Source organism: Salvelinus sp. IW2-2015, linkage group LG8, assembly GCF_002910315.2.
Source record: "Salvelinus sp. IW2-2015 linkage group LG8, ASM291031v2, whole genome shotgun sequence".
Lineage (NCBI taxonomy): Eukaryota > Metazoa > Chordata > Actinopteri > Salmoniformes > Salmonidae > Salvelinus > Salvelinus sp. IW2-2015.
This window is the reverse complement of record NC_036848.1, coordinates 17,725,211-17,748,807: the sequence shown is the minus strand read 5'-3', so window position 1 is coordinate 17,748,807 and position 23,597 is coordinate 17,725,211. Positions and strand designations below refer to the sequence as shown.

The 23,597-nt window shown below is 40.7% G+C and overlaps 2 protein-coding genes across 3 annotated transcripts in view; one reads left to right on the top strand and one right to left on the bottom strand.

The window, feature by feature from the left end:
• The window catches only part of LOC111967561 (gamma-aminobutyric acid receptor subunit alpha-2), a 64,488-nt gene extending 54,043 nt beyond the window's left edge, over positions 1-10,445 (bottom strand). For both annotated transcript variants that reach the window (XM_070444790.1, XM_023992665.2), the window contains exons 1-3: positions 10,200-10,445; positions 9,593-9,682; positions 6,575-6,690 (exon numbers count right to left, since the gene is read on the bottom strand). In XM_070444790.1, the coding sequence (XP_070300891.1) occupies positions 6,575-6,690; positions 9,593-9,663 (187 nt within the window). In that variant the 5' untranslated portion in view covers positions 9,664-9,682; positions 10,200-10,445. The remainder of the gene's footprint in view (positions 1-6,574; positions 6,691-9,592; positions 9,683-10,199) is intronic.
• The window catches only part of pcdh12 (protocadherin 12), a 159,661-nt gene that overhangs the window by 111,843 nt on the left and 24,221 nt on the right, over positions 1-23,597 (top strand). The gene's annotated exons all lie outside the window — the stretch shown is intronic.

Below are 23,597 nucleotides of genomic sequence, written 5' to 3'. Positions count from 1 at the left end.
GGAGCTCTCTGTACTTTGCTCCGTTCACCTTTGCCTCGATCCTGACTAGTCTTCTGGTCCCTGCCGCTGATAAACATCTCCACAGCATGATTTTGCCACCACCATGCTTCACCATAGGTATTTTTTTTATTTAACATTTATTTAACAAGGCAAGTCTTAAGAACAAATTCTTATTTTACAATGACAGCCTGCCCCAGCCAAACCCACCCCTAACCCGGACGACACTGGGGCAATTGTGCGCCGCTCTATGGGACCCCCGATCACGGCCGGTTGTGATACAGCCCGGGATCTAACCAGAGTATGTAGTGATGCTTCTAGCACACAGAGATGCAGTGCCTTAGAACGCTACGCCACTCGGGTGCCAGGTTTCCTCCAGATGTGTCGCTTGGCATTCAGGCCAAAGAGTTCAATATTGGTTTCATCAGACCAGAGAATCTTGTTTCTCATGGTCTGAGAGTCTTTAGGTGCCTTTTGGCAAACTCCAAGCTCCAAACTCCAAACTCCAAACTCCAATGAGGAGTGGCTTCGGTCTTGCCACTCTACCACAAAGGCCTGATTGGTGGAGTTCTGCAGAGATGGTTGTCCTTATGGAAGGTTCTTCCATCTCCACATAGGAACTCTAGAGCTCTATCAGAGTGACTATCGGTTCTTGGTCACCTCCCTGACCAAGGCCCTTCTCACCCGATTGCTCAGTTTGGCCGGCCGGCCAGCTCTAGGAAGTGTCTTGGTGGTTCTAAACTTCTTCCATTTAAGAATGATGGAGGCCACTGTGTTCTTGGGGACCTTAAATGCTGCAGAAATGTTCTGGTACCCTTCCCCAGATCTGTGCCTCTACACAATCCTGTCTCGGAGCTCTACGGACAATTCATTCAACCTCACGGCCTGGTTTTTACTCTGACATGCACTGTCAACTGTGGGACCTTATATGGACAGGCGTGCCTTTCCAAATCGTGTCCAATCAATTGAATTTACCACAGGTGGACTCCAAACAAGTTGTAGAAACATCAAGGATGATCAATGAAAAAAGGATGCACGAGTCTCATAGCAAAGGGTCTGAATACTTATGTAAATAAGGTATATCTGTTTTACATTTTTTATAAATTTGAAAAAATTCAAAAAAATTGTTTTCACTTTGTCATTATGGGGTATTGTGTTTAAATTGCTGAGGAGTTTTTTTATGTAATCAAGTTTAGAATACGGTTGTAACGTAACAAAATGTGGAAAAAGTCAAAGGGTTCGAATACTTTCTGAATGCATATGTTTGGATGAAAACACCTTGCTGTGTGCAGACTCACACTAGATGAATAAATACACTAGATATGTAGAAATCTGAAATATGACTCCACTGACGGTGACCCTGATGTAGCCCGTTTTAATGTGAGACCTTTACAATACAGTAATACCCTGTTTTAACCTGTGGATAGAGATCCTATAATACACTGCTCTATGATTCTATGGTCAAGCCTACAGTCAATAACACCATAGAACTAAATCATCAAAATAAATAGCAGCAGCATGTTCTTATTCAATGGAAAAGTAAACCAAATCATGAAAAAAAAATTACTGTTACGTACAAATAATGCATACTTCATACAAAGGAGTGGAGGCCCTTGAGGACAAATCACTTATTTATTATTTAGAAAAGAATCCAGAAAAAAAATGTACTGAGTTACGTACAAATGATGCATACTTAGCACAAAGAAGTGGCTCTTGGGGATAAATCGCTTGTTTTATTATTTAGAAAAGAAACCAGAGTGCATTTGAAGCCTGAGGATGTGAGGCCACTTTATTTATAGTATCAAGTAATGTAGGTTCACTTCTTCAGCTCAGACATACCAAAGCGAGTGGTCTAGTCAAGTTCCCTTAGCTTGTCATTTATATGTGTTTAGACTTCCGACCAAGCTATCAAATGTCTAACTAAACTATAGTAAACAAGCAAACTGAATATATGAGTGCACTATTTATAGTTCAATACAAAAAACGTATCTATAAAGTGAGATATTGTTCCTTCAATTAACGTGGAACACGGCTGTATGAGACAGAGAGGTCAAGAAATACAGCACAGATAAAAGGGGTGACAATCACACCTGGTCTCCCCTTTTTATATGACGCACAACAACATTTACAAGGAAGCATGTATATGACCTGCCTGCCAGGCAAACTTACATATCCTCCAATACCTAATATACTGTAGCTGCTCTAAATGACATGAATAGTCTCTCAATACTGTACTGAAAAGGAAGAAAACGTGCATTAGTTAGGAGCGTCAAGAAATCAACAGTTTCCCTAGGTGCACATGTGAGGTGTTGGGGTTGTGTGCGTTTCTGACCCTCGTATGGACCAGTCAGCAGCTACGCCTGGTTAAACAATCAGACTGGAAACACAGAGGATTAAAGGTGCAGGTTTGCAGGTTATTCTGCCGCTGCTGCTTCTGCTGCTGGGTTGTGTAGTTCTCAAATAAAGACTACAACAGAACACACATGCAGTTTCTGTTTCAACGATTGGTAATGAAGTTGTTTTGGCTAGGGGGTATGGTACATTTGAAAGGAAACCTGGACACAAAGCAAAGAGAACTCTTGGGGGAAACTCTAGGGGGAAAATGCAATGCACTTTCTAAAAACAAAAGTGAAGACCGACACTATTAATATGCAACACAAAAATATTCTGTTATTCATCGGAAGTCAAATGCGTCTCTGGCATCTAACATTTGTCGAACAGATGGCAAAACAAATGCAGCATCAAATAGTACTTTCTTCATAAGCCACTCAATTTTGGGTTGCAGAAGTCTGCGGATGATTCAGTACCTCTAGGCATGGAGAATTGTTTTTTTCTCCATAGAGAAAGTATGTCAGTGCTTCTATACCATACTGCCATCCAGGCAACCCTTCCCAGCTTTTCCCCGAGCCAAAAACAAAGACTATCACCCATATGGCAGATGCTAGTTTTGAGCTGATGGCCCCCTGAATCTCAACTTAAATGTAAAATGGCACCAGATTCTGTGGGAGGCCCGGGCTCTGGGGCCACCTGGAAATGAGACAGGATGGAGCAATGGAGGGAGAGGTGGAGAGGTGGGTGGATGGTGGAGGGAGGAAGAGGCATCTTCTCATGATGGAAGGTGATTCTTTCATAGCCATACAATGAAGACGCTTCGACGAATAATTGTATGAATCGTAGTAGTACGATCTCACAAAGACACTACACTTCAAGCGAGGACTATTCGGCACTATCATACCACTTCTTCTCAGTGCTTCTAAATAACACATTTGATCGTAAAAATTAAAATATTTTCTTTCTCCAGGTCAGTTGCTGCTAATCCATCCCATCCTCCTCCACCATTGATTCATGCGCTGTGCTGTTTATCATCACCACACCATTATGTCAGTAATACCTTCTGTTACTGGACCTAGACTAGCCAATTCAACTATACTCCAGGAATTTACAATGGAGTTGAGTGGCGACTAGTGTGGGCGAACTAGAGCTCCGATGTCACATAAAATAAACATCAGTGCCAACAGAATAGCCCATAATTACACCCATTGTTCTATGTAATTGCGGGCTATTCTTGAGTGCTGAAATCAGTCGTTTTTTGATTTAAAAAAACGTCATTTTAGGAGACGTCAGAGCTCAAGTCCGCCCGCACTAGGCGCCAATCAGCTATATCGTGGAGTTGAGTTTAGTCGGCTAGACCTAGGCACACATTCACATTCACCTTCAGCTCAATCAATACTTTCCTCTAGAGGGCAACGTAATCATTAGGCGGAGGTTTATGCTGACCAAGTGTTTATCCTTTATGAGCTTGTTAAAGGCTAGAACACACACACACATTGACCCACACGCACGCATGCACACACACACACAGGGTAAAGTGTCAAGGCGGTGAAAGATAACTCCAGTGTCTAGCTAGCCACTAGCCCTACACGGAGTTCTTTGCTGGTACATGGAAAGAACCAGTGGTGGTGGTGGTCAGCAATGAGATGTCTGACACTGTAGATCAACCAATATCCATGATGATGCCTGAGGGCCGGTGTTCCATCACATAACGCTTCCCCGTCAGAACGCATACCCCCTACAGATCTCAGATTGGCAGAGTCAGATTTTGGCACTAAACTGTGAAAATACACCTCAATTGGTTATCAAAAACGGAAGGAGCGGCATGTTCAACCAATTTAGTTACTGTGGTTAGATGGATAGATAGCTATGAAACATTAACCATTTGTGATTTCATGCACAAATTATACAAAACATGGATGTAGCAGTATCACCACAAGTATTCAGGAGCATGGTAGCAGGTTACTGGTATCTCAGTTGACATTAGCAATGTGGACATTACATGTTGTCGTACCTCTAAAGAGAGAGCCTTCAAACGTCTGGTGAGTCTGAGTGTCCTAAATGCATTACTAAAACCACCTCAATCAAACAAGTATGTCATAAATGTTTGTTGAAATTCATGTACGTCGGAGTTGGTGTTTTGTGTCTTGATTCATCTTTTTTTATTTATGTTGGGCATTATGTCCCAGGCGATGTCATGTCTAGTTTAGTGGATCCATGTCTGTGAAATGTTAAGTTGTCTATTTTCGATTGTCTAAAGAAACTACAATCACCATTCAGATATCATTGCAGTGAAAGCTAACGAGATCGAGAGAATAACGAGGTTCACACATCCCCAGTCCAGGCCAGAGCAGACGATGACGTCTGGTATTGATGATGGATGTGTGCTGGGTCGGGGTCAAAGTGCACAGGTCAAAGTTTACTGAGGAGGAGGACTGAAAGCAACAAAGGTTATTCCAACATATACAACTAGAAATCAAGGGTTAAGACATAATGGGCCAAAACGACGGGCAGGTGATTTGCCCTATTTGCGCAGGAGAACAGAATTGACAAACACATAATGAGATTGCTATACTGTACAGACTGTATGTCCACCTCAGGCAGACAGAAATGTATCTGTTAAGGACCCAAGGGCAGATTATATATCATAAATCAAAATACTCTCCTCATTTCTCATTAGCTTTTAATTGTTATTACAGCTAATGGTCAAACAAAGTATATTTGATGATAGCACATTCTGTGTAGGTTTACTGTACCACCCATTTATAAATTCGGCTTGCTACACCAACGCAAAACTACTTGTCATTCTGTGCAATACAATTTCCACACCATTTTAAAATGCCCCAGTGATTGCCATTTAGTTTATTGGATAATATCCTTGATCTACACCTAGTACTAAAATATAGTTTATGATCTGTCGTCACATTTACAGATTTTAGTTGATGGTTGCTGGGTGTGTAGATAAATATAGAATGTCTTAACCGGGTCGAGCGTGGCGCTGACGTCAAGGAGTGAGGGTTTGATTCTGAATTCAGGAGCTTTGGATGCCGACCAATACAACTTTGTAGGATAAGGAACCTATCTACCATCATTAAATCAACGCCCATTCATTTCTGATTGGATATATTCTCCTATTTCCAGGCGTAAGGGTAAACACAGATTGATGGAGTGGACTGCACTGATCTCTTATTTTTAAAGCGTGTCTTTGTGTCTACTGAAGGTTCCTAAATAGACCAGCATGCCACACCACAGAGCGTCACTTGTTTTCCCAGGTGGACTATGTGCTAGTGCAGCAAATAGCCCACTTGATAAGGCGCCAGCCAATATCTTGATACTGTGGATTGAGAACAGCTGTAATATAAACAGGGCAGTTTCCTAATAAAGTGTTAAGGGAACCTTTTCTCTGTAGGGTGGTGGTAGTGGTCTGTAGCTGAACTACCGTGTAATAGTGTTATCGTGTACGGCAACAATTACAGTATTCACGTGCTGTTGCCTCTGGGGAAAAGCTATTGAAACGTTGTCTCCTGCTGACTAGACAACACTACCTTTACCAAACAGGACTGCGTCCCAAATGACACCCTATTCAATTTACTGTACACTACTTTTGACCAGGGCCTATAGGGCTCTGGTCAAAAGTGGTGCACTGTGCAGAGAATAGGATGCCATTTGGGACACAGCTTTATACTGAGGATTTGGAATAACAAGCTCACTGATGACCGATATGTTCATGTGGTTTCATGTGCAGCACCATTAAATGTCACGAGAAAATATTGCCTGAACTGCGTTTCGCTGCTCCACACAAATTTAAGCTGCACTCTACACGATTTATGGTTGCACTATCTTTCACATTACAAGACACAAGCAGAAGCATCGCCGGCAGTATTTGTTCTGCATGCTGACTGTGAGGAATATGAAATACTGTGAGGAATACTTCCACTAAGATTCACTAAACCTGACAGGAAAATGAATCAAATGAAGCCAACAAAGTTAAAGTCATCACAATCTGTATGTGAATTTATACCATGTGTTTCTAAAACGTTTGTCCACAAACTGGAATCGTATTCATAAAGTGTTTCAGAGGAGGAGTGCTGATCTAGGATCAGGTCACCCCTGTCCATATAATCTGTTCATTATTATGTCAAATATAAAACTGATCCTAGATCAGCACTCATACTCTGAGACCCTTTATGAATACAGGCCTAAGCTTGTTTTGTCATGGAAAATGAAGCCAAGAGAGATTCCTTACCCCCAAGGCCGGGTCGAAGGCGATTATCATAGCCATCTAGAAGTCTGTCGAGGATCCGTGTGAAGAGAGTGATGTTGTTCTTGAAGGCATCTGTTGTAGGATCAGCAATGACTGGCCTTGGAGACAGACAAGAGTGTCAGGTTGACAAGGCCTTTGCACAGTTATTCCAGAGGGAATGAAAGAGAGAAGACACACACACATCTCCCCCTTTCCCAAGCATTCTCCCAGATGACCCATTTCAATGCTGAACATTTGTGTGCCATCTGATCTTGGAGCAAAAACACAATTTAATATACAAATGTGACCCATTTCCGGAAGCCAGGCGTATGACGCACGTCAGTAATTTACAGGAGAGGCTTTTGTAGGTAATACTTTGCCAAAAAAAAACGCATTTCGATTTTTAAAATTATTTTTTAAACGTCTTCTGGAACATGTGAGCTTTCATGTATATTAATAACAAACTTGTACACCATCTGTAAATATTAATAAAATTGTAAAATTACGAGCCTAGTTGGTTTAGCCACGTAAAAATGTCAGGAACCTTCCCGCTAGCCATGATTGGCTGAGATAATGGATGGGCTGGACATGCCCAGAGATGAGTTCGGATTGGTCTGCCATGTAGCTGGCTTCTGTTTATAACATGAGCTACTCAGTGTGTGTAGAAAATCCTCGCTACCAAGGCTTTTTTTTAAAAGATATAACGTTAACCATGGAAAGCTGCAAAAGTGTTGCTACTGCTCTCAACAACAATGCTGCCCTACATTTTGCAGGCACTATTGACAAAGATCAGTGGGAAAAAGTTACGACTTTCTGCACACGGTGTGAACCGGAGTAACTTGACACAACGAAACAAGCGTTCATACATGTGTACAGGTAAGAGTCTAGCTACATTTTCAGACATTACAAGTTTCACATTTGTTCTGAAAGTTGTTTCATTGCAAGTTAAAGCATACTGTTACCTAGCTAGTGAATGTTAGCTTGCTGTCTCGCTAGCTAATGTTACGTGTATGTTCAGTGTAGTAATATTATTTGTATCTCAGAAATTGATTTGCATTTCTAGTTATAGCCTAATGTTAGCTAGCTAGCTAACATTAAACCTAGTTGGTTAGCTTTAGCTACCTGCAGATTCATACTACAGCGTTTCATGCAAGGTGGCTAGCTATGGCAATATGTTTGTACTGTAGCTATGGGTTGGGATTATGGCTAATTGATTACATGTCAAAAAAAAAAAATCCACTTCGCCAGATGATTAGATGACCCACCTAGTTAGCCAGGTGTATCCAGGGGTGATTACGGCCATCTATTGTATTTCATGAACATGTGTACATGTCTAGACAATAGTGACTCATCCACTTAGCTAGATGTGGCTGGGGGGTGATTACAGCATTTCTTTCACATGACCTATCAATTTAGACAAGTGTGTCTGGGGGTGGTTATAGAGTTTATTTCACATGACCCATCAATTTAGACAAGTGTGTCTGGGTAAGCATCATCTAGCAATTATACAATATTTTTTATCTGCACACGTTCTATTTTTTCAAATATTTTTACTATGCAAATATGCACGTAACCATTTCACTGTACTGTTTACACCTTCTGTATCATGTGCATGTGACAAATAAAAATCATTTTATTTGATATACTTTGTGTTTACCAGAGACCCTAATGTGAAAAACAACATGACCTGCACCAAAGTCAGATTAGGATATAGGCCAAGGACTAGTTAAAGGGTATTTTTACAACTACTTTTTGCTACTACTTTCACCACTTGTTGTCTTGATATCTTTGGCTGTTTAATACACTACCTTACTCACTCTGTTTAGCACATGGCCTCACTAAGTCTTCAGAGGATGTGGACGATGCTGAATAGGTGTAGACAAACAAGAGCTCTCCATTAGATGTACCAAAACATTCAAGGCACATTTTCTCAAAAGTGAGTTTACAAGTTTATCAGCTTTCAAAGCAGAATTAGTTTCCCATTGTTCCTCAACTGTAGTGTCTGATATACCATTTTGTAGTTCTGAGTCTCTACTTTTATCCAATGTAAACAAAAAACATTTAAAATGTTCCTACTGTACATAAGACCGAATTGAGGTGGTGGGTCACAAATGTCATCGGATTCATGAATCCAATAAATCGGAAGACGCGTAATTGAATTTAATGCACGTGTTTGATATTGATAATGTATCGGTTAATCCATTGACTGACATTGGTTTCTTGATTGATTTGTGTGCTAAGATCAGTCTACAAGCTATATTCGTGAACGCTGTTGACACAGTGAGTCAAGCGCAACGTGTCACAAATGTTGCAGCCCATGAGACTTCCTAGTCCATTTGAGAATTACACTACGTGACTACGATATGCCGTCACAAAATGAAGAGCATGCCCCAATACGTGTAGATTACAAGCATGTTTATTTGTAGAGAAACTGTATAGGCTGTAGGCTACTGATACTGTACAATGGTCATACAGTACAAGGTCCCACTTTACAAAGTGTCCCAATATGTAGTTACATCGGTACAATTGACAACTGAGTGATCACATGGAATGTCATTCCTTGAGCATTGAAATGAAGTGCTATTTGCATATTCGTGACCCATGCTCTGATGATAAACATATCTTACAGAGTGTGGCTATAGTGATGGGCACTTCTCCATGGCATCATGATGTGAGCACAGCTTTTTCTGCCTGAAAACAGTGGCTGTACTTCATCGCCACCCATAGGAACCTAATCCGATAATTACCCCACTTCATTGATTTCAAAAAGACCCCCAAGTCGACAAAGCCTGATGTTCACTATCCTAAATACATAGGCTATACCTATAAGATAGGCTACTAAAGCACGTAGAATCCCAACATTGTGTTATTGTAGTCTACAAAACTAAAGGAATACGATTAGGAGAAAATATGAATTAAATTACAAACTCTCGATATAGTGGTACGCTATACGTTCAGTTTTACTTTGTAATGTGACAAAACATACTTGATTAATTTTTATTATTCAAGGTAACGACTTACCTCGTTTGCCAGACGACCGTCAACGAGAGGCAGATGAACAGACATTGAAAAATGTAGTCTCTATTCCTCATAGCTGCATGTAGCCTACACCTACACAGCAGGGAAGACAATAATGAATGGAACCATAATGGATCAAGCTGGCGATATTACGTTTCTTTTTCTAGGTCTATTTGTACGGGAATATATTCAAATAGCCTACACAGAATGAACTCAGAGAATAAATACTCAGAAAGGCCTAGAGTATTACTGGAAATACATCATTTGGACCCGCAGAGGAATAATATTTACAGAATGTTTTCTAGGGGGACTGCAATTAGTATTGATTGACACATAACATGCCCGCGTTGAATGATAATTAATTTCCACTGCCTAACAGAACATTTAGCGTGTAGTGGTGAACGAGTTCAAAAGCGCAGTGAACGAGTTGAACCACATATCTGAAACCCCTTGCTTCTGTGCAGAAATGCTTGAGGGATATCCCCACTGAGATAAACTCTACATGATATCTAGGCTAGGCTACTCCTGGCTACTTATCGGCGGAGACAGACAGGAACTGTATCAAATCATTCTCATCACAAAACGACTTTTCATCAGCGAGGAGACTCACCTGGAATGCAGGGTGTAGCCTAATTGAAGCAATTATCAGCACAGAAATTGAGCCAGATGTGAAAGTTGAACCCAGTGGAACCACTACGGTGTACTGTCAAGATGGAATAAGCGCGCACGCGTATAACAAGAGCGAGCCTTATAAATTCAAAGCAACAATAATTACAGTTGTGGCCAATTATGCACTTAATGTCTTTATCCTTTCCTTGATATCACTGACGTTCAGCGTCTAACATTTTCCCATTCTGTTTCCATTTCAGTTTAGCTGGTGAAAGGGAAGAACACACGCTCCGAGCCGCGACAATCTCGCGCTCTCTCTCGCACACGCACGCACACACACACACACACACGCACACGCACACACACACACACACACACACACACACACACACACACACACACACACTAAACTACATGGTTAAAGACGGAAATAACGGGTCCTAAAGAGAGTTATTTCGTATCCACTCAATGTTTTAAACAGATGTCACAATTTTGCAATGAACACATGTAATTAGTCGGCTAAAGTTGAGGAATATTTGCTTATACATTTAAAATGAACATTACCGTGATCTTCATCTAATGGCATAATACTGCGTTATCTGTAATAGTACCGGGTTATTGTATACACTGCATGGCATTTTGTTCATTCTTTAGAGCTCTAAGAAAAATTACAGCACAGTTGTAGGCCAGCTGTAACCAGCTGTAACCAGCTGTAACCACTCCAAGAGCAAAACACATAGGAGAAAAACCTTATTTCTGAAAGAAAAATGGCACTCTAGTGAAAGCAAGGAGTTGCAATTTTGATCTTACTCTAATTGCAGTTTAGACATAGCAGATCCATCTTTTAAAGTAGAGAGGAATGTTGATACTTCCAAGAAGAAGAAGAAGACAAATTAATATGTTTTGGAGACCACACCCATCTGTAGGCTTACTCTACATATTTGCTAATGGAAACGCATAAACTGCCTCATTCCGTCTATATAGGCCTAGTCTACAGTATAATACTATTTTTTGCACATCCTAACTATCAGATACATTGATTATGTCTCCAGTTTCTTATTGAAAACGAAATCATGTGTGGCACAGTGATGTAGGTGGCTTGTGAGTGGATGGGTGAAATCATTTGAATGGCGAGGAAGGAACACTGTCCGCATGAAGACCAACATAAACACGGTTACAGTGTCAAGATAAGAGCAAGATTTAACCGTTCATAACTCCTTAGCCGAGAGACAGCCCCAAAACTTCTTGTTTTAACAGGGAAATAAATGGCTGCCTAAAAGTGTAAGGAATAAACACACCACCTGTCAATCAATAACCGACATGTAAATACATAATAACAACACTGTCACTACATTTACATTCATATTAACCAGCACATGCAATGACTTTAGATTTCTCAGATTTTCACATGTTCAAATGTATCTGTGTGGCCATACTGCTACCCGGATGTCACCACCCAACGCAATCTGTGCACACACTCTCCCACCTCTTTCCCCTCCTCCGTCATTTCTCCCTCCCATCTGCTGAATCGTTCTCCACTCTTTTTTCCTTGATGCCGCTAATTCCACCCTTCTTTTTGCCCTCTCTTTGTTCTCTGTGTCCTCTCACGTCCAGGCCAGCATGGTGTCAGACACCTTGGTAGTTGACAGGCCAAGGTTGCGGGCAGCTGAGGAAAAAACGTAGGGAAACAAACCAGCCGTCAAGGGGACCAATCCTTCAGACCTAATATTGATTATTTGGAGAAATGTATTTACAAATTTATTAAAGCTATAGGTTGGTTCCAGCTAGTTTGATGGACCGTTAAATGACAGAGGAGCATGCGAAATTTGGTTCTTAGTTCCAAGACTAGGTTAAAGCACATTCTTGTAGTACTGGTACTGCGTGAGACTACGATATTACAATAACTGATTTATAACCTTCAAACTTACAACTCCGACCCACCCTTTCATTACAACACAATTTCCCACCAGCATTGCGCTATTACCGCAGCTAATCAGCCTGAGGAGGCTGTCATTCCATGCCAGGGGACGGTTACATTGATCCCATTAGTGGACATACCTGGGAGTCTGTGACCGGTCATATCAATGGCACTTTCACTCTCAGTGTCCTTTAAGGGGTCTATACCCACTGTCAAGTCAAACCTGGAATGAACAGGGTACACTAAACTCCATGGCTGAAAGGGAGACCAGTCTGGAAGGAAGAATATAGTTCAATGAGGTTAAGCAAATCTTAGAATTCACAGGAATTTGCCGCACAAAAATATTTTATCTACATTTCTGTGCCATTGGCAAAGAACACTTTATAGCAGCCAGAAAAAGATCATGAGAAAACCACAAGTTATTATGGCACATCATTTGTATTGCTAGGTGTTGCATCACATTAAGCTTACAGGACTCATGGGTTCATCTTTGGAAAAGATGACTAAGTGACACGGCAAGATGATTAATGTAGCAGAAGGAATCTGGATAGGAACTGAAGGTGTGATTTGCAGGGTTGAGGAATACTTGCCGAAATGTGCACTCCCGCCCCTGAATGATTTTTCACTTGCCGCCAATACCAACAACAACCAGTAATGGGGATGACAGCATCCTCTGTTGGAGAAAAATATTACTGTAACTCTCAACATATCACTTCCCATCTGTATAAAGAAACATCTAATTTTACCATCTAAAACTCATAAAATGATCTTTACTCATATTTATCATCTATTGTTCCTCACAGTATAGCCATATCATCTGTGAGGGGAAGATTGCAATATTAACAGTCAAGACATTGACACGATTTCAATGTGTATCCAAAATGTACATGTTATTACATATTCTAATCTGCTTACTGAGGTGATATAGGGCATTCATGTGTTTTACGTTATTATAAAATGGCAAGATAAGATACTACGGTAATTGTGCATTTAAACTAGACATGCTGGAATTATTTTAGAAAAACGTATAACAAGGGCAATTAACAGCAAGCAGTGATTTATGAGAACACACAAATCACACACTTAAATCAGCCGCACATTATCATAATTTTGGTCAGCTGATCCTACACATGTTGCTGGAACTGCCGGATCTGTCTCTCGCCAGTTGCCTCGGCAACAAGCTGTGCAGAATACAGATGAAGAGGCTGTCGAGGGTCTGTGACACTGATAAAGATCCCACTGCTTCATGAGAAAAGACAAGCCGTGTTACATCTTCACAGGTAGCAAGGACTCAGGAGGTGAAATTTTGTGTGTGTGTGAGTGAAAGACTGAGTGTGTGTGTGTTTGTGTGCGTGAGAGAGAGAGTGTGTGTTTGTGAGTGTGTGTGGAAAGAGTGAGTGTGTGTGTGTTTGTGAGACAGAGTGTGTGTGTGTGTGGTGTGTGTGTGTGTTGTGTGTGTGTGTGTGTGTGTGTGTGTGTGTGTGTGTGTGTGTGTGGTGTGTGTGTGTGTGTGTGTGTTATTGTGTGTGTTTGTGAGACAGAGAGAGTGTGTCTTTGTTTGTGTGTGTGTGAGACAGAGAGAGTGTGTCTGTGAGTGTGTATATGTGTGTGAGTGAGAGAAATAGAGATATGAAGAGGTTGCAAGTCTAATGGGTTCAATGAAGTATGTATAATTGTTTAATTTGTAACAGAATTGGCTTATTAATTCAATGTACTTTGTATATTATTATGATAATGTTACAGGATGTTCTCTAATGTCATACATTAGTTTCTCGCTCTTTCTTTTCTCCTTGTCAGACTGTACACTAGTCTTAAAATATCTAAAAATAAAAGAAAAAGTTGACCACTGGCCCATCCTTTGGTGTGTGGAATAGCATCACTGTACAGTAATTGGAACAGCCACTCATAATCCTCTCTCCTGGGTTCTGGAGGGTCTTATTGTCATAATGGTGGAAATGATCACAAGTGCACCTTCCATCCCAGTCGCTGTTGCCTGTTTTACAGCAGTACGTCTCATAAGAATCTACTGTCCTCAATTTGTCCAGTGTAAATTTGAAGAGAACCAAAGTAAGTCATTCTCTAATGAAGGTTGTCTGAGAACAGTCTCAGAAATGCCCATTAGATAAATGTCCCTGTCAAGGTAATTAAGAACAGTTTGGCCATTTTTATGCCATTAGTTAGACCTGTAATCCCTGTCCCGGTCTGTCACAAGGATTTGCTCTAAACTCTTAGAAAAAACGGTTCTAAAAAGCAGTAATGTAAAGTACTTAAGTAAAAATACATTAAAGTACTACTTAAGTAGTTTTTGTGGGTATCTGTACTTTACTTTACTATTTATATTTTTGGCCACTTTTACTTTTACTTCACTACATTCCTAAAGAAAATAATGTACTTTTCACTTAATACATTTTCCCTGTCACTCAAAAGTAATTGTTACATTTTGACAGGAAAATGGTCACATTCACACACTCATCAAAAGAACGTCCCTGGTCATCCCTACTGCCTCTGATCTCATAATTTAAAAAATTATGACTGAGTGTTGGAGTGTGCCCCTGGCTATCCGTCAATAAAAAAAAAAAAATTGTGCCGTCTGGTGTGCTTAATATACGGATCTTGAAATTATTTATACTTTTACTTTTGATACTTAAGTACATTTTAGCAATTACACTTACTTTTGATACTTAAGTACATTTAAAACCAAATACTTTTAGACTTTTACTCGAGTAGTATTTTACTGGGTGACTTTCACTTTTACTTGAGTCATTTTCTATCAAGGTATCTTTACTTTTACTGAAGTATGCCAACTGACTACTTTCCCCACCACTGCTAAAAGGATAATTCGGCTGTCTCCATAGGAGAAACCTCTTTGGTTCCATGTAGAACCCTTTTTGGTTCCAGAATCTTCATGGAACCCAAAAAGGCTCTACCTGGAACCAAATAGGTTAATCAAAGGGTTCTCCTAAATGGATATCTGGAAAAACCCTTAAGATTCTAGATAGTACCTTTTTTCTAAGAGTGTAGGAGGTCATGAAGGCAGTAATGATGTCCCCACTCTTGGAAAAAGGTTCCACCTGTCATAAAGGGTTCTATGGCTTGTCACCGTAGAACCCTTTCCAGGTAGAACCTGTTCACCCAACATGTTTTTTGAATATGTTTTCCGGTATTTTACAAATGTTCCATCCTGAGAATAAATCACTTTTCTACCGGGTATCCCGGTATTTCCAGCCAAAACCGGAAGTGTCATTCTAGAGCATAAAGCATGTACAGTAAATATGTCTGAATTCGATGAGAGCTTTGTATGGCATAACAATTCAAAGCTGATACTACAGTACCCGAGCCTGATGAGCCATACATTAAAGACATTTTATGGGTCCTAGCCCAAAAAAATCCCAAATGATTGTGCTGTTATCCAATACATAGCCTATGATATATAGGCTAATGCACCTTATGCACGACAGGAAAATATAAAAGCCCATAGATGTAGCTATGCTCTCTTGGGTAAGTAAATTAAACAAGCTCCATGGGGCTGCATCGTTTGTGGGGGATGACATGTTTACTGTTGCCTTGTTTTTAAATATAATAGGCCCTATTTTACATTTTTATAATTAGTAGGCTGATGCATATATAGCCTTAGCCGACACCATTCTGTATATTTCTGGCCCCTCTTTGGCCACTGTGTTAACTAACCTCCAAACGAGCTTCAATGCCATACAACTCTCCTTCCGTGGCCTCCAACTGCTCTTAAATGCAAGTAAAACTAAATGCATGCTTTTCAAAAGCGATTACTGCAACCGCACCTGCCGGTCCTGTCCAGCAATCACTACTCTAGACGCTCTGACTTAGAATACGTGGACGACTACAAATACCTAGGTGTCTGGTTAGACTGTAAAACTCTCCTTCCAGACTCACATTAAGCATCTCCAATCCAAAATTAAATCTAGAATCGGCTTCCTAACATACCTCGTAAACTGACCATCCTACGATCCTCGACTTCAGAGATGTCATCTATAAAATAGCCTCCAACACTCTACTCAACAAATTGGATCTGTCTATCACAGTGCCATCTGTTTTTGTCACCAAACCCCATACACTACCCACCACTGCGACCTGTACGCTCTCGTTGTTGCCCTCGCTTCATACTCGTCGCCAAACCCACTGGCTACAGGTTATCTACAAGTCTCTGCTAGGAAAGCCCGCCTTATCTCAGCTCACTGGTCACCATAGCACACCCACCTGTAGCACTTGCTCCAGCAGATATATCTCACTGGTCACCCCAAAGCCAAATTCTTGTTTGGCCACATTTCCTTCCAGTTCTCTGCTGCCAATGACTGGAACAGAACTGCAAAAATCACTGAAGCTGGAGACATCTCATATCTCCCTCACTAGCTTTAAGCACCAGCTGTCAGAGCAGCTCACAGATCACTGCACCTGACATAGCCCATCTGTAAACAGCCTATCTATCTACCTCGTCCCATACTGTATTTATTTATTTATCTTGCTCCTTTGCACCCAGTATCTCTACTTGCACATTCATCTTCTGCACATCTGCCATTCCAGTGTTAATTGCTATATTGTAATTACTTCACCACTACGGCCTATTTATTGCCTTAACTCCTTTATCTTAACTCATCTGGAGTACTTCTCCTGTCTTATCCGGTGTCCTGTGTGAATTAAACGTATGCTCTCTCTAATCTCTCTTTCTTTCTTTCTCTCTCTCTCTCGGAGGACCTGAGCGCTAGGACCATGCCTCAGGACTACCTGGCATGATGACTCCTTGCTGTCCCCAGTCCACCTGGCCGTGCTGCTGCTCCAGTTTCAACTGTTCTGCCTGCGGCTATTGAAACCTGACCTGTTCACCGGTCGTGCTACCTGTCCAGACCTGCTGTTTTCAACTCTCTAGAGACAGCAGGAGCGGTAGAGATACCTTAATGATCGGCTATGAAAAGCCAACTGACATTTACTCCTGAGGTGCTGATTGTTGCACCCTCGACAACTACTATGATTATTTATTTATTGACCATGCTGGTCATTTATGAACATTTGAACATCTTGGTCATGTTCTGTTATAATCTCCACCCGGCACAGGCAGAAGAGGACTGGCCACCCCTCATAGCCTGGTTCCTCTTTAGGTTTCTTCCCAGGTTTGCCTTTCTAGGGAGTTTTTCCTAGCCACCGTGCTTCTACACCTGCATTGCTTGCTGTTTGGGGTTTTAGGCTGGGTTTCTGTACAGCACTTTGAGATATCAGCTGATGTAGGAAGGGCTATATAAATACATTTGATTTGATTTGCACTCACTGTTTTTAGACTTTTTGTTTTCTTTGTTCTACTGTATTATTGACTGTATGTTTTGTTTATTCCATGTGTAACTCTGTGTTGTTGTATGTGTCGAATTGCTATGCTTTGTCTTGGCCAGGTCACAGTTGCAAATGAGAACTTGTTCTCAACTAGCCTACCTGGTTAAATAAAGGTGAAATAAAAATAAAATATATAACCTGAGTCTATAAAACTTTAGGAACACCAGCTTTTTCCATGACTGCAACTCGATATTTGGAAGGTGTCTGATATTTTGTACACTCAATGTATACAGTGCCTTCAGAAAGTATTCATACCCCTTGACTTAATCCACATTTTGTGTTACAGTCTGAATTCAAAATGGATGAAATATTTTCCTCACCCATCTACAGACAATAGCCCACAGGGACAAAGTGAAAACATGTTTTTAGATATTTTTGCAAATTTATTGAAAATGAAATACAGAAAGATCTAATTTACATAAGTATTCACACCCCTCAGTCAATACTTTGCGATTACAGCTTTGGTTCATCTTTAGGTAGGTCTGTATCAGCGTTGCACATCTGGATTCAGGGATTTTCTCCAATTATTCCTTGCAGATTTTCTCAAGCTCTGTTAAGTTAGATGGGACATTTTTTCAATTTCTCAATGATAGAGACCACTGTGCTCTTGGAAACTTTCAACAATCTAGAAATTGTTTTATACCCATCCCCAGATATATGCCTCATCACAAATCTCAGAGATCTACTGACAGTTCCTTGGACTTCATGATATAGTTTCTACTCTGACATGAACTGTCAACTGTGGGACCTTACTGTATATAGACGGACGTGTTTCTTTCTAAATCATGTCCAAACAATTGAATTAGCCTCAGGTGGACTCCAAGTTGTAGCGACATCACAAGGATGATCAAAGGAAATTGGATGTACCTGTGTGTGAATACTTACGTAAATGAGATATTTCTGTATTTCAATACATTTGCTAAACTATCTAAAAACATGTTTTCACTTTGTCATTATGGGGTATTGTGTGTAGATGGGTAAGACAAAATGTGGATAAGTCAAGGGGTATGAATGCTTTCTGTAGGCACTGTATAGCTCACCTTTCATAACATTTCCCCTAATGCTTTGCAAGGTGCGTATTAGCCTGCCTCTTTCTATCTTCATTGTCGTTTCATTCCTTCCTTTCTTTCAGCAGTTAAATGAAATGTTTTGTTGTGCTGATCTTCATCATTGTAATGACATGCTGAATAATATAGGACTAGAATAAGATGCAGACAGATTTCTTCGTGAAGAGAAGAAAAGGTATCTACACTACCGGTCAAAAGTTTTAGAACACCTACTCATTCAAGGATTTTTCTTTATTTTTACTATTTTCCACATTGTAGAATAACCATGCTGGTTAAGTGTGCCTTGAATTCTAAATAAATCAGTGTCACCAGCAAAGCACCATCACACCATAACACCACCTCCTCCATGCTTTACGTTGGGAACCACACATGCGGAGATCATCCATTCACCCACACAGCATCTCACAAACACACGGCGGTTGGAACCAAAAATCTAAAATTTATACTCCAGACCAAATTTCCACTGGTTTAACGTCCATTGCTCGTGTTTCTTGGCCCAAGCAAGTCTCTTCTTATTATTGGTGTCCTTTAGTAGTGGTTTCTATGCAGCAATTCGACCATGATGGCCTGATTCACACAGCCTCCCCTGAACAGTTGATGTTGAGATATGTCTGTTACTTGAACTCTGTGAAGCATTTATTTGGGCTGCAATTTCTGAGGCTGGTAACTCTCTAATGAACTTATCCTCTGCAGCAGAGGTAACTATGGGTCTTCCTTTCCTGTGGCGGTCCTCATGAGAGCCATTTTCATCATAGCGCTTGATGTTTTTTTGCGACTGCACGTGAAGAAACTTTAAAAGTTCATGAAATGTTCCATATTGACTGACCTTCATGTCTTAAAGTAATGGACTGTCGTTTCTCTTTGCTTATTTGAGCTGTTCTCGCCATAATATGTGCTTGGTCTTTTACCAAATAGGGCTATCTTCTGTATACCACCCCTACTTTGTCACAACACAATTTATTTGCTCAAAGGCATTAAGAAGGAAATAAATGCCAAAAATGTGCTTTTAACAAGGCACACCTGTTAATTGAAATGCATTCCAGGTGACTACCTCATGAGTCTGGTTGAGAGAATGCCAAGAGTGTGTAAAGCTGTCATGAGGGCAAAGGGTGGCTATTTGAAGAATCTCAAATATAAAATATTTGGATTTGTTTTAAACTTTGGGTTACTACATGACTCCTTATGTGTTATTTCATAGTGTTGATGTCTTCACTATTATTCTACAATGTAGAAAATAGTAAAAATAAAGACAAACCCTTGAATGAGTAGGTGTTCTAAAACTTTTGACTGGTAGTGTATCTATCTGTGTACACTACATCACCAGAAGTATGTGGACACATGTTTATCAAACATCTAATTCCAAAATGATGGCCATTAATATGAAGTTGGTCCCCCCCTGTGCTGTAATAATAGCCTCCACTCTTCTAGGAAGGCTTTCCACTAGATGTTTGAACATTGCTGCGGGGACTTGCTTCCATTCAATCACAAGACCATTAGTGAGGTCTGGCACTGATGTTGGGTGGCTAGGCCTGGCTCACAGTCGGCGTGCCAATTCATCCCAAAGGTGTTCGATGGGGTTGAGGTCAGGGCTCTGTGCAGACCAGTCCTTCCACACCGATCTCGATAAACCATTTCTATATGAACCTCGCTTTGTGCACGGGGGATTGTCATGTTGAAACAGGAAACTGTTGCCACAAAGTTGGAAGCACAGAATCGTCTAGAAGGTTATTGTATGCTGTAGCGTTAATATTTCCCTTCACTGGAACTAAGGGGCCTAGCCCGAACCATGATAAACAGCCCCCGACCATTATTTCTCCTCCACCAAACATTACAGTTGGCACTATGCATTGGGGCAGGTAGCGTTCTCCTGGCATCCGCCAAAACCAGATTTGTCTGTCAGAGTGCCAGATGGTGAAGCATGATTCATCACTCCAGAGAACGTGTTTCCACTGCTCCAAAGTCGGCGAGCTTTACACAACTCCAGCTGCCGCTTGTCATTGCACATTGTGATTTTAGGCTTGTGTCCGGCTGCTCGGCCATGGAAACCCGAACAGTTCTTGTGCTGACGTTGCTTCCAAAGGCAGCTTGGAACTCAGTTGTGAGTGTTGCAACTGAGGACAGATGATTTTTACGCGCTTCAGCACTCGGCGGTCCCGTTCTGCAAGTTTGTGTGGCCTACCACTTCATGGCTGAGCCGTTGTTGCACCTAGACGTTTCCACTTCACAATAACAGCACTTACATTTGCCCGGGGCAGCTCTAGCAGGGCAGACATTTGCCTAACTGACTTGTTGGAAAGGTGACATCCTATGATGGTGCCACGTTGAAAGTCACTGAGCTCTTCAGTAAGGCCGTTCTACTGCCAATGTTTGTCTATGGAGATTGCATGGCGGCGTGCTCGATTTTATACACCTGTCAGCAATGGGTTTGGCTGAAATAGCTGTATCCACTAACTTGAAGGGTGTCCACATACTTTTGTGTACATAGTGTATATATGGTATTGATGGAAAGAGAAAGACAGAGAGAGCTCACGTGCACTGATTTGAAGCAATGATATTCGAGTGATACGTTTTAAAACTCTGCAGCTGCAAAAAATACATATTTTTACAATAAAAATAATTCACCGCCGAAAGCCAGATGGAGATGTGTAAATTAGTAGCGCATTCAGTCCTTATTTTACTGTAGCATATTATGCTGCAGCAATTGTAGGCCTACCTGTCACAACAATTTTTTTTACCATGATGAGATGATACATGCATTGTGAACTGCACTACACGATGAGATGATACATGCATTGTGAACTGCACTACACGATGAGATGATACATGCATTAATTGAACTGCACTAACTCCTATGAGATGATACATGCCATTGTGAACTTGCACTACACTGATGAGATGATACATGCATTTTGTGAAAACTGCACTTACACGATGGAGATGATACATGCATTGGTGAACTGCCACTTCAGATGAGGATGATACAATAGCATTTGAACTTTGGGCACTACATGATGAGATGATACATGCATTGTGAACTGCACTACACGATGAGATGATACATGCATTATGTGAACTGCACTACATGATGAGATGATACATGCATTGGTGAACTGCACTACACGATGAGATGATAACATGCATTGTGAACTGCACTACATGATGAGATGATACATGCATTGTAACTGCACTACACGATGAGATGATACATGCATGTGAAACTGCACTACACGATGAGATGATACATGCATTGTGAACTGCACTACACGGTGAGATGATACATGCATTGTGAACTGCACTACACGATGAGATGATACATGCATTGTGAACTGCACTACACGTGAGATGATACATGCATTGTGAACTGCACTACAGATGAGATGATACATGCTTGTGAACTGCACTACACGATGAGATGATACATGCATTATGTGAAACTGCACTACAACGGATGAGATGATACATGCATTGTGAACTGCACTACACGATGAGGAGTGATAACATGCATTGTGAACTGCCACTACAGTGAGATGATACATGCATTGTGAACTGCATACTGACCATGTGAGATGATACATGCATTGTGAACTGCACTACACGATGAGATGATAACATGCATTGTGAACTGCACTACATGGTGAGATGATACATGCATTGTGAACTGCACTACACGATGAGATTGATACCACATTGAGTCAATTGTGAACTGCACTACACAGGTGAGATGATACATGCATTGTGAACTGCCACTACACGATGAGATGATTACATGCATTGTTGAACTGCACTACACGGTGAGATGATACATGCATTGTGAACTGCACTACACGGTGAGATGATACAAATGCATTGTGAACTGCACTACACGATGAGATGATACATGCATTGTGAACTGCACTACACGATTAGATGATTTTACATGCATGTGAAACTGCCACTACCTGGTGAGATGATACAGCATTGTGAACTGGCACTACACGATGAGATGATAATGCATTGTGAAACTGCACTACACGGTGAGTGATACATGCATTGTGAACTGCACTTACAGTGAGAGATGATACATGCATTGTGAACTGCACTACACGATGAGATGATACATGGCATTTGTGAACTGCACTACACGATGAGATGATACATGCATTGTTGAACTGCACTACACGGTGAGATGATACATGCATTGTGAACTGCAACTACACTGATGAGATGATACATTAGCATTGTAGAAACTGCACTACACGATGAGATGATACATGCATTGTGAACTGCACTACACGATGAGATGATACATGCATTGTGAACTGCACTACACGATGAGATGCGCCGTCTTTCCCCCACCCTAAGCATTGATCATGTAGATAGAAGGCCATAGAGAAGTCAGATTTAGGCATTGCATATCATTGAACAGTACCATTTCACATTCATATAAATAGTTTATTATAATTTACCGGTTTCTTGCAGTTAGTCATCCCAGGAAAAGGGAGCGGGTTTGGGCTGGAAATATTGGTAAATCTCGGTTCCCGCTATTCAACCCTAATGTAGAACCCTTGTCTCTCTAGAATGAAAAGGTGACAAAAAGGTGAAATAATATGATGAGACTTGACATACCTTGTTATTCTGGTGTTGTTCACGAATCTGTAAAACATTTATGCATTTCAAAATATTGCACATGATTACTGTGCTCTGACAGATGGCAACAATAACTCAGTCATGCTTCACAAATACTTAGCTTTTCCTCTGTTACACGTGTTGGATATTGACTCTAAGTATGCACACTAGGAGGAATAAAAGCATTAATTAATACATTCATTAATGAAATAGGTTACACACCTACATGGATGGGTCTCGCTGAAATGATTATGTTTATATTGTGAAACATGTCATGCCAATAATGGAGATTTAGCTTTTGTGTTGCTTTGCTTTTTCTTTACTCAAAGGTAATGGCAACCCAAAATGCTTCCCTGTTATGAAACAATAGAAACAACTGAATTATGAGGTATGTACAAAATATATATTTTTAATGTCTTTTCATTTCTAGATGCAATTAGGGAACATGGGCAAC